The 14303-nt window shown below is 40.5% G+C and overlaps 1 protein-coding gene across 1 annotated transcript in view; it reads left to right on the top strand.

Annotated features, from left to right (window-relative positions):
• LOC134628263 (pleckstrin homology domain-containing family A member 6) overlaps positions 1-14303 on the top strand; it is a 66437-nt gene that overhangs the window by 27659 nt on the left and 24475 nt on the right. The window contains exons 5-12 of the mRNA XM_063475031.1: positions 4060-4566; positions 5260-5722; positions 5943-6029; positions 6421-6474; positions 12142-12213; positions 12768-12848; positions 13768-13917; positions 14085-14180. Coding sequence (XP_063331101.1) covers positions 4060-4566; positions 5260-5722; positions 5943-6029; positions 6421-6474; positions 12142-12213; positions 12768-12848; positions 13768-13917; positions 14085-14180 — 1510 coding nt within the window. The remainder of the gene's footprint in view (positions 1-4059; positions 4567-5259; positions 5723-5942; positions 6030-6420; positions 6475-12141; positions 12214-12767; positions 12849-13767; positions 13918-14084; positions 14181-14303) is intronic.

Below are 14303 nucleotides of genomic sequence, written 5' to 3'. Positions count from 1 at the left end.
TCAGTCCCATGCCAGCGAGAGATATAATCTCTCAGCAATCCTAGGTGTGCCCCAGGGCCTCCTCCTGGTAGGACATACCCAGAATACCTTACCTAGGAGTCATCCCGGAGGCATCCTACTCAGATGCCTGAACCACCTTAACGGACTCCTTTCGAAGTGGAGGAGCAGTGGCGCTACTCCAAGGCCGTCTTAAGTAACCAAGCTCCTCACCCATCTCTAAGGCAGAGCCTTGCCACTCTTCGGAAAAAAAACTAATTCCTGCCAGTTGTATTCTTAATCTCATTCTTTTGTCCACTACTAACAGCATGTGACCACAGGCGAGGGTATGAATGTAGACTGACTGGTAAATCAACAGCTTTGCTTTAATACTCAGCTCTCTCTTCACCACAACAGATGCAAATGGTGCCCCATTCGGTCTCCTAATCTCACCGTCCACTCTCCCCTCACTCAGGAACAAGACTCGAGATATGTGAACTGCTCCACTTGGGGCAGTAACTCTTTCCTTGGGACAAGTTATTGCTCTTAACTATTATTTAATTTTATGGCTACTTCTTGTATTTACCTTGTGTTCCATCTAATTTTTGATGGTCTTTTGTTGGTTTCAAGCGATATCTTATTGATTTTCTATTTCTTTTACCTCACTTTGCTTTATTATTTATTTATTTATTTTTTTTGGGGGGGGGGGGGGGGGGGGGTGGTGGTGGTGCTATCTTGTTACTTTTTTAAATGTATGAATGCTGTTATTAGTTATTATTTTGACCAAAGCTCATTTCAATTGAGGGTGTGTGGGAGTTTGCCCAACCAGTCTACATGTGTTTTGTGGCATTCGACCAGGTCCCTGGAGGAAACCTGTGGGGCTGCTTTGGGAGTACAGGGTGTCTGTCCAGTCAATGCAGGCCATTCAGACCCTGTACAGCTGCAGCAAGATCTTGGTTGTATTGCCGGCAGTGAATCAGACTCGTTTATGGTGTGTTTTAGACTGCCAGGGCTGCTCTTTGTCACCAATTCTGTTTATAGTTTTTTTTCATTAGTCCTTTATTTATCCAGGTAAAAATCTCATTGAGATTAAAAATCTAATTTCCAAGAGAGACCTAGCAGCATGGCAGCAAAAGTCAAAAATACATGTACCACATAAGTACATAACAATTAAAATAAATATAATATCCCATACAAACGTGAAAAAATGCAATAACTGATCATTATGAGCTACATTAGAAACAATCACACTGATTTTGAGAGGTGGCAGAGAGACTCCTGTTGATTAAGCTGTTTTAAATCTGGATAGAAAGATTCAAATAAAGACCCTGATGAAAGAAAATGCCCATTAAAGCAGTTTAAGATGTCACATTTTTCTGTTAACGTGCACACTGGCATCTCATTGGTAGTTATGTCCCCATAAGAAGATTTTCTTATTTTCTTATTTTTCATTTATTTTATTATATCCAGAATTTTTTAGGGTCATTCAGATGTTTAGTTGTTTTTTAAAGACAGAATTCTGATTTGGCCTTTTTAATTATGGAGGTTGAACGAAGTCTGAGCTGTCTAAAAATCAGATGATCCGCTTCAGATTGAGTTTTTCTGGCCTGAGCCCAGGCAGCATCCCTTTTTTGAGGAGACTGGATAGCTGAGGAGAAAACCAAGGGTTGTTTCTGCACTTTACTCTAAATTTGCGCATGGGGGCATGTTTATTTATAATTTTGATAAAACTGCCATAAAAATAATTCCATCTGAGCTCAACATCAGTGATCAGGTGGATTTTATTCCAGTTATAGTCCCATAAATCATGAAAGAAAGCTTGCTCACAGAAATGCTTCAAATCTCATTTAAAAACTATTTGTGGTCTTGATTTTGGGAGCTTCAGTTGTTTGACTACAGCTATCACACAGTGGTCACTGATATCATTTGCAAAAAACCCAGTGTGAGAATATTTATATGGCGTATCAGTTAAAAAAAAATCAATAAGTGACGACTTTTATGGGCATTTAGGATTTGGACGAGTTGTAAATTAGTTGTGTGAGATTGTATGAATCACACATAGATTTAAAATTGTCTGAGGCAGAAGATGACCAGTCCCGGTTGAACTCTTCAGCCAGCACAATTTCATCAAAATCTAATGTAGATAGTTTTTCACTAAATGAAATTCAAGCCTCACTACTAGCCCAGGGGGGTCTATAACAGCCCACAATGGTGATAAAATAACCTTTGAAAAGTTGGAGCACGAGGGCAAGAAGTCCAAACTGTTGACAAAGAGATTCTGATGATTGGACAGTAACATGGTATTTGTTTTTTTACATAAATTGCAACACCGCCACCCTTCTGAGGCAGTCGCAACAGAAAAGATTATAGCCCGTTATTGTGATGTCTGTCAGGAATTGATTTTGTAAGCCAGGTTTCCAATCATATAAGGATATCCATATCTAATGCTTTCATCCAAATGTTCATGAAATCAAGTTTAGGAAGAAGACTTCTGACGTGTAAATGAATAACACCCCACATACCAGCACAAGGCCAGCTGCAGACACACTGCTGGTCCTGTGCTGGCCCAGAACAGTTTCAGCTCTGGCCCCAGATGTCAGCTTAATGTGTGCCTTAATCAAGCCATGTAATAACAACATGTGCTGGAACATAATAGTGCAAAAGTAACATGAAGAAACTCTGTTCAGACAGTGAATGGACTGATTGTTATATAGTGCTTTTCTACTCTCCCAGATTACTCCTAACTACATTCATACACATTCACATTCTTGACATACAGACTGGAAGAGCCAGAGCTCAAACCACTAACCTTTTGATCAGTGACCTGCTCTACCTCCTGAGCTACAGCCACCTAGTGATAAACCTGAGTAAACCCTCACTAGGCTTTGGATAAAGTGTACACTCACAAACCTGTCAAACCTGCATTTGAGAAGTTGGCTACCATAGCAGTATAGCATTGCAACATGGCATTTGGGTCTTCTAACTAAAATAGGAAAATAGGAACATAAATAGTGCCATCATTGCCAGACCTGGCCCACATCTGGTTGACATACACCCTGCCATGACACCAGTCAGTCAGAAGTGCCAGCTTGATGCCGGATCCGGGGCAGTCCTGTTTCCTATGAGCCTGGGCCACATAAACCAAACCATAATCTGGCCAGATGTGGCATGCCATCACATAAACAGTGCCATCTACACCAGGCCTAGCCCATATCTGTATGACATACCACTTACCATGCCAGAAGTCAGCCAGCAATGGGTGATGGTGGAACCTGGCTGTGAAAAAATATCTAGACATAGCTAAGTGGTAGCCTTCAGGCTTCATCAGGTGGTGAGCACCAGCTTGCACTGGAGCTTTTTGTGGCCGAGTGTGAAACGGCAGGAATAATAATTAACACCTCCAAGTCTGAAAGGGCAGAGCACCTCAGATCAGGGCCGAGTTATACCCCCCAAGCGGTGGAGCTGAAGTATCTCACGGTTTTGTTCCCAACTGAGGGGAGAATGGAACACTCCCTCACGTCATCTGTCAACGTGAGATAATACAATACATGAGCTCTGTTGTGGCAATGAAAGAGCTGAGAATAAAAGCGAGGATGTATTTTTACCAGGCAATCTGTGTTCCTATTCTCACCCTATGGTCACAAGCTCTCATTAATGGATGAAACAATGAGGTTGTGGACACAAGTGGCATAAATTTCTTTAGAAGAGTGGCTAGGCTCTCCCTTAGAGATAGGGTGAAGAGCTTGGTTATTCAAGAGGGACACAGTGTAGAGCGGCTGCTCCTCTACTTCTGCTTCTATGCCAGTTGAGGTAGTTGGGCATCAGACTAGGATTCCTCCTGGACGCTTCCTAGTTGAGCTATTCCAGGCTTGTCCTACCAGGACAAGGGCCTGGAGCAGGACAAGGCCCTGGCGCAGACCAAGGACTCGGCAACAACAGAAACTACTATTATTAAATAAATAAGTGGGGTAATATCGGTATCAGTGACTCTTGACTCTTTGGTGCTGTACTCTGCTTGATCTTTTGGTGTCAGATCCAGTGCTGTCCTAATTCTCATTCATTCTTTTTCTTCCAAATACCCAGGAAACACCAAGATACGACAGCTTTTATCAACCACAGCATGGAGACAAAGCCTCCTTACTCACAAACACAACAGAATCCACACATACAAACAAAGAATGAAACTGACACCAACCTGGCCCTCCACTCTAATATCAATGGGGTTGACAGCCCTGGAACATCTGCAAGCTCAAACCTTTGCTCTCACATAAATGATAGAATGGAAGGGAAAAGTGTAGAAGCTGAAGGGGGAAGAACAACTCCTCCTCCTAGTGCCATGCCCCTCAACAGCAGTAGCAAACCCCCTCCATCCAAGAGCCACAATGGACATCAACCAGCTGAGGGACATGAAGAGCCAGGTGTTGGTTTATCATATGACCCCAGGGAACAGCAGGAGAATGTGGTGCTGAGGAGAGGTTTTGTCCCAAGGACAGCTCCAGAGAGGTTGGCCCAAAGAAAGTGCTCAATGGCTCAACTGCAACAGTGGGTCAACCAGCGGCGGGGCATGGCCTCGCAAGAAGACATCAACAGGTAGCTCAATTTAGAAGAGAAGAAATATAACTGCTCTTTGTGTCTCCAGGTCTTCAAATATTCTAAGTTATTTACTATGACTTTACACTGGCACAGTGATCATTGAATTACGTGCACACTAATAATGTAAACTATCAGAAATACAGATTATATACATTATCGGTGATTATTTTAATGGAATCGAATAACTTAAAACTTTCAAAGACAAATATTAAAGCAGTGCACAACTTGTTTTGTAAGGCTGTTTGAAGGAGTGTTGGTTCTCAAATGATTTTCTATAGTTTTCAGACACCTTTGGCACTAACCAAATTATTCACACTTCTTATTTAATCCCAAAAAGTATTATCAAACTAATTTCAAAGATCCCATAATTAAATAAAACCTTTCAACTGTTTTTAATTTCATCTTTTCTGTTTTGTATTGTTTATCATACAACTGTAAGTGACAACTCCGCTAACTGCTATTTCATGAGTAAGTTTCCTTTCTGTGTTTCTAGAAAGACTTAATTTGATTTATATTATGAAAATGTAATGTATATATATAAAATTAATGTGTATTTTAAAAAGGGAAAAATTTAATTTTAGTCTTTATCCTATTGTGTTTCTTAAAGAAGAACTAGACCAAGATAAACTTTCACACATTCAAATAGTTTTTCATGTCGGAAATATTCTCTAATTTTTCCTGTGCTTTCAGGCCACCCTCTTACTATTCTGTGAACCCAGAAGTCTCAGCTGGCTACTATAACTTTGTGGACGAATACTCTTTGTACCTACCAGGGGTCCGACCAGACAGCATCTGCTCTATGTCTTCTGTGGGGGGCTATGACAGACTATGGACTATTGAGCAAAAGCGACACTCTCTGAGGGATGAACCCCACCGGTTGTACAGGAAACAGATGCCCCAAGACCAATGGGGGCCACAGTACTATGGTGGAATGGAAACATCCATGAGGAGCCTGTTTATTCAGCCACGCTCCAGGTCTGTGCCCAGATCACCATCCTCACCATTGAGGCGGCCCTATTCACCAGCGTCATGCACCTATGCCTCACCTGCTCGATCACCATCCAATTGTTTTGACCGGTTTTCAGGGAGGATGACAGAAGATGCAATCTATCCACCAGTCTACAGTCTGAGAAGATCTTTCAGCTCCCCAAAGGTGAACCGGTTTACTGTGTTTGTGTGTAGCTTTGAGAAACTAATGTTTGATAAGTCTTTGAATAACTTTTATCAATACGGAAAGTCAGCAGGGATAAAATCAAGACTCGCCAGTTTTGATATAGTGACACCATATTCATCTAACACCACTCTGACACTCTCACTCACCTTACTTCTATTTTGTCCTTTCTTCTTTCTGTTCTCTTCCGGACTGCCTTAAGTATAACTACCATGGTGATAGGAGGTCATTAAGCCAAGGATTATACCACCACAACTACCCTGTATCCCCTTCTGTTCACAGTAAAATGGTATGTGCTGCAAAAGTATGTAAATAGTACTTAATGCACTTCATGCTGTAGCATATGTAACTTTGTATTGTAAATGCTGTCAGCTGTGGGGTCTGGCATTAATTATCTGTATGTCCAAGTAGGGATGTCTGATCCATTTTGGTTACCTTGGCTTTGGGTATCTACTGATAATAAGCAATGATTGGGTACCATTAATACACTGTATTTGTGATTGTGAAAAATAAACTAGGAATGATATGCAAAGGGAACATTAAGGATGACTTGCACATTTTGGTCTTGTTTTTAAAACAATACATCATAAGATCAAAATAATAAGATAAAGAGCTGCTATCTATACAATATTTGTCTTTTTGATTTCCACGCTTGCCACCAATGCTGCTGCTTGGTTCAGGAGGATATATTAGATTTTCAGCTCCAGCGCAACCTGGATTACCTAGATCAACAGGTAGGAGGAAACATACAGTAGTGTTTGCCAATAAATACTTTATACACACCATTTTTCATAATTCTTGACAGTTCTTACCTACTTTACTGCCCTTTAAAATCTCTTTTCTATGTTTTTTGTGTGCTTGTCTTGTGAGTATCTTTGGCTGTCCATTAACTTCGAAAATATGATTCCTTTATAACAGTTCAATTATTGTTCCAGTTGTCCTGTCATACAACTTTCTTCTCTGGTCTATAATCCAAGCTTCAGTTACTCAGGGAAAGCTCTCGATTTGGGATGGTCCCCAATTTTTTCAAGCACTCACCCTCAACAACAAAGTAGAAGTAAGGAAAGTAGCAGCCCCGGAGGAGGCAGGTTTCAGTTGGGACTAAAAGTATTTATAACACCACCATAACACCAAAATGTCATTTCTTTTGCTCTTTTTGTGTGGTATAGTGTCCTAAATAGTCAGCCTAATTTAATGTGTTGCCTACCTTCATTTCTTATTGAAGTCAAAATCGAATTAATGTATTGGCTGTGTAATGTGGGATACAGACTTTGGAGATTACATACATGAAAACTCCCATTTTCATTTATGCTTTGAATTACAGTGGAACCCCGACTTACGAAATTAATTCGTTCCCGAGGGTCTTTCGTAAGTCGAAAATTTTCACAAGTCGAAGCACCCATCGCGCGTTTTGACTGAGGCGATGCTGAACGATAGGCTATAGGCTAATTGCTAACTAGAACAACAATACGTCGTTCAAGTGGAACAGCGAAGCACAAGTACGGAAGCCAAGGGGTTGTCACATGATTCGGAAGGCATTGTGGGCAATGTAGGCTCAGCCAATCAGAGCCAGCGTATTTCGTTACTCGGGCATTTTGCCCTAACACGGGCAAAAATATTACTGTTCACTGCCTTCGTAACTTTAATTTTTCGTGAAATGGGGTATTCGTAAGTCGGGGTTCCACTGTATTTGAAATTTTGTGACACCAACAAGTTGGGATGTCCTTAATATGCTCATCTTAAGTGCACAGTTCTGGTTATGATAGCTGCTGTCCACCTACAGTTAGGCCCATAAAAGTTTGGGCATTGACACAATTTGTGTAATTTTTGTCTCTGTACACAACTACAGGGAATTTTAAATAAGAAAAAATGAAGTAAAGGCTTCAAGACCTTCAACAAAAGTACTGAATTAAGTGTTTCCAGCCATAGTCCCACTCAGGGGTTTATAAGTAACTATACTAAACGCTTAATACTTGGCTGTTTCTGTACCTGAAGGTTAGAACCCCCAGAGAGCATAGCCGTGTAAACCCCAGAATTCATCCTGCCAATTCAGTCAGCAGTCACATCATTATCATCATCAGTAGTGACCTGCTTCCAAATGCAGCCATACATGTCCATGCCATAACGCCTTCAACATGTTGGAAAGATAATGTTGTTCCTTTAGTTCTCCATACTTTTCTCTTCCCATCAATCAGGTACCAGATAATCTTGTACCGGAATCTTGTTTAATCTATCCAAAAATTGTTTTTGTTCTCTTGCTTAGTGGCAAGTGGGTCTAAGAGCAGACCACAGTAACATCCCTAAAAAGGATTCAGTAACCATCATAGTGGCAGACATCTCCAAGAAAGCGTCTCAAGCATGAAAAGTTACACAGCACCAGGCCCTGACATGATTCTAACCTACTGGTCAACAAAGCTAATTGCACTCCACGAATGTCTCTCAGCACAAATGAACCAGCTGCTAATGGATGAGATACACAGAGAATGGCTAACTGAAAGCCAGACAGTCCTGATCCCCACGGATCCCCATATTGCACCGGTCACATCCAACTACCGACAAATAACCTTCAGCTCAACATGGAAGCTCCTGTCAGGCATCATAGCAGTTAGCATGAACAGGCACATGCAGAGGAGCAAGAAGGGGACTATTATGGAAAGACAGGTCCGTGCACCGCATGTACCACTGGCAGATAGAAGACATAGCTGATATCAAGAAATCCTACAATGGCTGGACAATGCTAGACTCAAAGAAAGCACAGAGGAAATAATCAAGACAGCACAGGAACATACTCTAAGCAAAAGATCCCAGGTGCAGGCTGTGCCGAGATTCCCCCAAGACAATCCAGCAATTAACAGCAGGGCGCAAAATAATCGCAAGTAGGGAATACATGAAATGCCCTAACCAAGTGACTAGCATAGTATACAGGGATATCTGTGCTGGGTATGGCCTGGAAGTCCAGAGGTCAAACTACCCTTGACTTGCCTCCCAAGGGTAGTTGAGATTGACCAACCTAAGATCCTGTGGGACTTCCAGATACAAATTGATAAACAGCTGATGGCTAATCAACCGGACATAGTAGAGGTGGACAAGCAGAGGAGGATGGCACCAGTGATAGATGTAGCTATACCAAATGATAGAAACACTAGGAAGAAGGAACATGAGAAACTTGAGAAATAACAAAGAGAGAGGAGTTCAAAAAGATGTGGACCGTGAAGGGAACAGTATCCTCATGGTATGCTGGTCCGTGCCAGTGTGATCGAATGAGAGCACCCTTAACACTACTGGGTGTTTTTGGAATGGCCCACTGGTTCACCAGCTGACAATCAGAGCACGATGCACACCAAATGGACTGGACTGGTTCTTATATAGCGCTTTTCTACTCTGAGCACTCAAAGCGCTTTACACAACTTGCTTCACATAAGCACTTTTTTTATATGCTATTTCTATGTAAGTGCCTTCTATCTAACATTCAGATGCATTCATACTCTGATGGATGCATCAGAGAGCAACATGGGATTAGTATCTGAACCAATAATTAGTAAGCGACCTGCTTTACCACCTAAGTTACAGCATCACTGGTGCATGTCCCCAGGTGGAGCACCCTCAAGCACCCCGTCCAGGGACTCCAAGAAGGCTGGGTATTCCGAACTGTTGTTCAGTGCATAAACACAGATGATAGTCAGGACACGTTCCCCGACCCAAAGGCGCAGGAAACAAACCCTTGCATCCACTGAGAAAAACCCCAACATACAGGCAGCAAGCTGAGGGAATACTAGGATACGCACGGCAGCCCCCCACCACTCCAGACTGAGACAGAGTCCAGCCTCTCTCCAGGAGACTGGTTCCAGAGCCCAAACCATGCATTGAGGTTAGCCGGACTATATCTAGCTGGTACCTCTCAACCTCACGCACTAACTTTGGCTCCTTACCCAGAGAAGTGACATTCTTTGTCACAATTGCTAGTTTTAGTCACTGGGGATCAGCCCACCAGGGCCCGGCCACCGTACACTCACCCTCAGGCACCTTCCCCAGGCCTAGTTCCAGGGCGGGGCCCCGGTAACCCTATCCGGTTCTCTTGAGTTTTTAAATCATTCTCTTTCAGTCATTCCTTTTGAATCATTTTTTAACCCTGTCCAGCCATTGGCAATTCGCTGCCGCCTGCTTGAAGTTGTATAGCTGGCAGTTCCACCACTGTCTGGGCTAGCACCTCCAACTAGTGATGTGTCGGTCGCGAACGAAACGGCTTTTATAGCCGAATCTTTGAAGTGAACGACGCGAGCCGTGGGTTGTTTTTTTTTTTTCTTTCTCTCACCCTCTCTCTTACACTTTTTTTCCGCTTCACTTCGCACGCGACTTGTGCTTTGCGCTGGGAAGAGGGGGGAGGGGCGGTAGTTACACTCGCAGTAGCACAGGAACAGAGCGGGAGGGAGAGAGAGAGAAAGAGAGCCAGGGACAACAACGTCACATTAGAAAGGTATAGTAATCATCCACAACTATTTTCAGCTGCGGATGATAAAGGATTCAGAAAGTTTATTCATGCAGGCCCATATGACAGAGAATACGCATCTTCTTTTTGTTTTCATATTTTAATTTATATTTAATTGTGTTGTGGTTTGCAGTGTTTTGTGTTGTTTCACTTTAAATTTGTTTAAAAGGAAAAAGCTGAAAATTTAAATAGTTAAAAGTTGAAATGTGAATAGTTGGTTTTTGTATTATATGATTTATTTATTACATTTTATGTGGAGTGAATAAATAAAAGTATATTTAAAGTATATTTAAAGTATATTTACAGCACGTGCAAACTCCAAAGCACGTACAAACCCCGAAACATGTAAAAACTCCAAAACACTTAAAAACTGAAGCACGTACAAACTCCGAAGCACGTACAAAACACAACAGAAGTGCTCCAGGTTGCTAGGGTCAGTGTTGAGCTTTTGTTACCTAGTGGCTACACAAGCCAGGAAGTACCAACGACCGGATTTGGTGTGTGGTAGTAACAGGTAAATGAACATTTTTTGGAATTATATGAATATATATGAGTGCTTGTGTATAAATATACAAACCATACACATATGCTTTCAATTGTGTAATTTAACTGATCTAGGTAGCTCTGTTTGGAAGTTCAGTTAACGCTAGCAATGTGTTTTGGAGTTTGTACGTGCTTTGTCTCTAGGGGCCACCGTATATATTTATATATAAACATATATAAATAAAACCACATTTTGTTTACATTAGTAATTCCTTTTCTGCATAATTTTATATTGTTGTTAATAATAAATTAAAGCAACAAAACAACCTGAAGAGCCGGTTCGGAGCCGAAAGAGCCGGCTCTTTTTAGTGAGCCGAGCCGAAAGAGCCGGTTCTCTAAAAAGAGTCGGAAATCCCATCACTACCTCCAACTGTTGTGCAGGTCATCGATTTGTCATCACACTACTGGGTTTCAGCACCACTAGCACTAAGGAGTAATGGTGACTGCTTATTTTATTGTACACTCAACCCCTCCCCTGCAGCTGAGATTTCATTGAAGATATACGTGGGGAATCAGCTGAATTCAGGTCTGATTCACTGGCATTTATGGCATTAAAATTAAAATGTGCAAACATAGTGACAAGAGGATCTCTAGAGTGAATTCAACATAACTGCATGCTGCACTTGGCAGGACATTTGAGCCACAGTTTTAAAAATTTGACACATCTTCTCTTGTGAAAACTGCTAATTATTTATAGTCACAGTCCCAAAATATATCAAACACTCTCGTGTGTGGCCAGAACATTGTTGTGACACAGATTTGTTACTTCCAATCTTAATGTCACTGCCCCACACCACAAACAGGATTTAGTCAATCCATAAGCACGCTCCTCCTTTTACCCCTTCTGTTGTGATTATCAGGGATCCCATAATCTGAAATATTGGTTTTGTTAATGTGGTCACATGTTGTTTTCCTTTTTTTCTCTCACACTTCTGAATTGCTTATGTTTAAGCTCAACCTTGACATTACTGTTTGCTTTCTAATTATTTATCACCCTTTTAAAGGGGTGAATAGAAACTTTTAGAAAAAAGTGGAAATTTATGATTTTATTTTATGTACTTGTTGGTTTTGTTTGTTTTTGTTGGCATGTAATTTTAATACAGTCATGTTGACTAGATTGAAAACCGTTACATAGCTCAATTTAGTCAAGTTTAACAGTACAGAAACTGTTGATCTCAGAAAGAACATAACCACTGATCTCAATGATTTTGTGAATAAATAGAATCATTGAGATTTTATTTCAATGTAAAGATGTAATAGGGCTTTACATTACTTTAATAAAGACCAGAATATATATTTTAATTTTGTTTTCGTCTCAGTGGAACAGTACACAGTCTCTGATTGATAATGACAGGCAAATCATTTTTTACAGGTGCCTCCTTTCCAGAATATAAACTACAGAGAACTGCATCCTACACTGAAACTCAATGAGATCGAAACCAGTGTAAGAGAGTTTCACATTCACACCCAAATGATGTGCTTTTTATTTTTTATACAGTGCATGGTGAGAAGTATGTGAGCACTCATTTCCCCATGTTTGTATGTCCTGTAGACTAGGAACCTAATCTCAACCTTACAGTCCACAATAATCTCCAAAAATTGATTCTGTTCATCTGGACGTAGCGTTTTTCAAAATGCTACGTCCAGATGAATCGTCCAATGCATCAAGAAGTCCACAATAATATATTTACAATACAGTTTTCCTAGTTTTTGCATGAGGGCGAACATTGTCAGCAAAACAATAAAAAATATAATTACAGTAACCCTATTTATTAAATGTCTGAAATCAGTTGCTACTCAGTTTAGTGGTTGAAACTAAAAGGGGTAGCAGATTAAGAGTCACATATTGCATACAAATGTGATGTTTTGGTGCACATATATACTATGCTGTATATGTATATTGTTTACTGACATATACACACTGCTGTCCTGTCTTTGTTTTATATTTCCTTCCTGGTGTCTCTCAAATTCACAAAATAACCACTCCTTGTTACACAGAAGCTCTTGGGGCGATTATGTGAGCAGAACCAGATTTTGAAAGACCATGAGGCAGTTGTCCACAGACTGAGAATGAATAAGGTACACAATTTTCCTCGGAAATGTGACATTTTATTGTGAAATTCTTAAGAAACGCTTTGTCCTGTGAAGATGGCCAAATTTAGGGTATTAGTATAAAACTATGAAATCACTGGAGTTTTTTAATAACTACTGAAACAGCAATGTACTACTGTCATGGTAAAGGAAACCCATGAAGCCTAATTTGTCCTAACCATATTTGAAGAGAATATACTTTATATATCAGAGGAAAGCAGTTTAACTTAGTACATTACAACAACCTAGCTATTAATACAACCTTACCTTTAGTCAACACTTAATTTGTGGTGACTTCACCTGAAGCTGTATTTTGTGGTGTTGTTGTATGGGACCTCTTCACACTGAAAGTTGTTTTGTTTTTCACCACCCTGGCCTCTTTTTTCATTACAGTCAGCACGACTTTGAAACAAATGTATTTCAACTGGAGGAATGTCTCGTGCCTATGTGGATTCTGAGGGGATGCGTCGCTCTGGCAAGCTTTGAAAAAAGTGTTATCTGTTGTGTTTTAACCCAAAGCATGATCTTTTTCTAACCCTAACCAAGTAGTTTTACTCCCTGCGGTGAGGCTGAATTGTTCCAATACAACAACCCCACTAACTACAGCAGAATTAATGACCACAGGGTTGAATCAACATCTTCTGACTCAGTAAAACAGTAAAACTAATCTGTTGCACTCTTGCGTTAAATTAGTGCACAATGTAGTGTTTCTTCTGGTCAGTTAGCATGTATCGTAGCTAATAATTTCACTCATTTATTTACGTGAAACCATTATAACCTTACACCCGAATATTTAGATGAAATGTGTATGTTCTCTTAAATAGATCATCAGGGATGTTGCAGTGCGCTGTCTATTTACTAAATAAGCAGAAAAACTAATTTTCAACAAAACACTTGCTGTTACCAGGACAGCCTAGAGGAAGCACTGTTGGCTACTCATCAGGAAATGGAGATATACCATAACCAGCCTTTAATCATGGAAAAGCTGCAGTTCAAAAAGGAAACCCAGCAGAACCAGCTGATTAACATTAGAGGGGAGCTCTCCCAGGCCTCCAGTGTGAGTGCAGTAACTTGTCTGTATTTCAAAAAATGCATAGCTGCACATGATTGTGCAATGCACATCTGCTCATTAAATGTTCTATTTGTTATATGTCTAAATCAAACAGCCTGAATATTGCTGACAGTATAAATAATACTATTTTCATTTTTTTGTATGTCTCTCAGGCTTTAACAACTGCTTGCATGGAGTTTGAAGCATTAGAGGATGAGGCCAATGCCATCCATGGAGACCTGTGGGAGCAGCTTAATGCAGGAGGACAGGTAAAAGGTCACAATGTAATATAATACATATATTATTAATATTATTATTAATATAAAGCGCCTTGAGGCGACTTTTGTTGTGATTTGGCGCTATATAAATAAAATTGAATTGAAATTGAATTG

Source organism: Pelmatolapia mariae, linkage group LG5 (genome assembly GCF_036321145.2).
Source record: "Pelmatolapia mariae isolate MD_Pm_ZW linkage group LG5, Pm_UMD_F_2, whole genome shotgun sequence".
In the NCBI taxonomy this organism is placed as follows: domain Eukaryota; kingdom Metazoa; phylum Chordata; class Actinopteri; order Cichliformes; family Cichlidae; genus Pelmatolapia; species Pelmatolapia mariae.
This window is presented reverse-complemented; position numbering and strand designations above follow the sequence as displayed.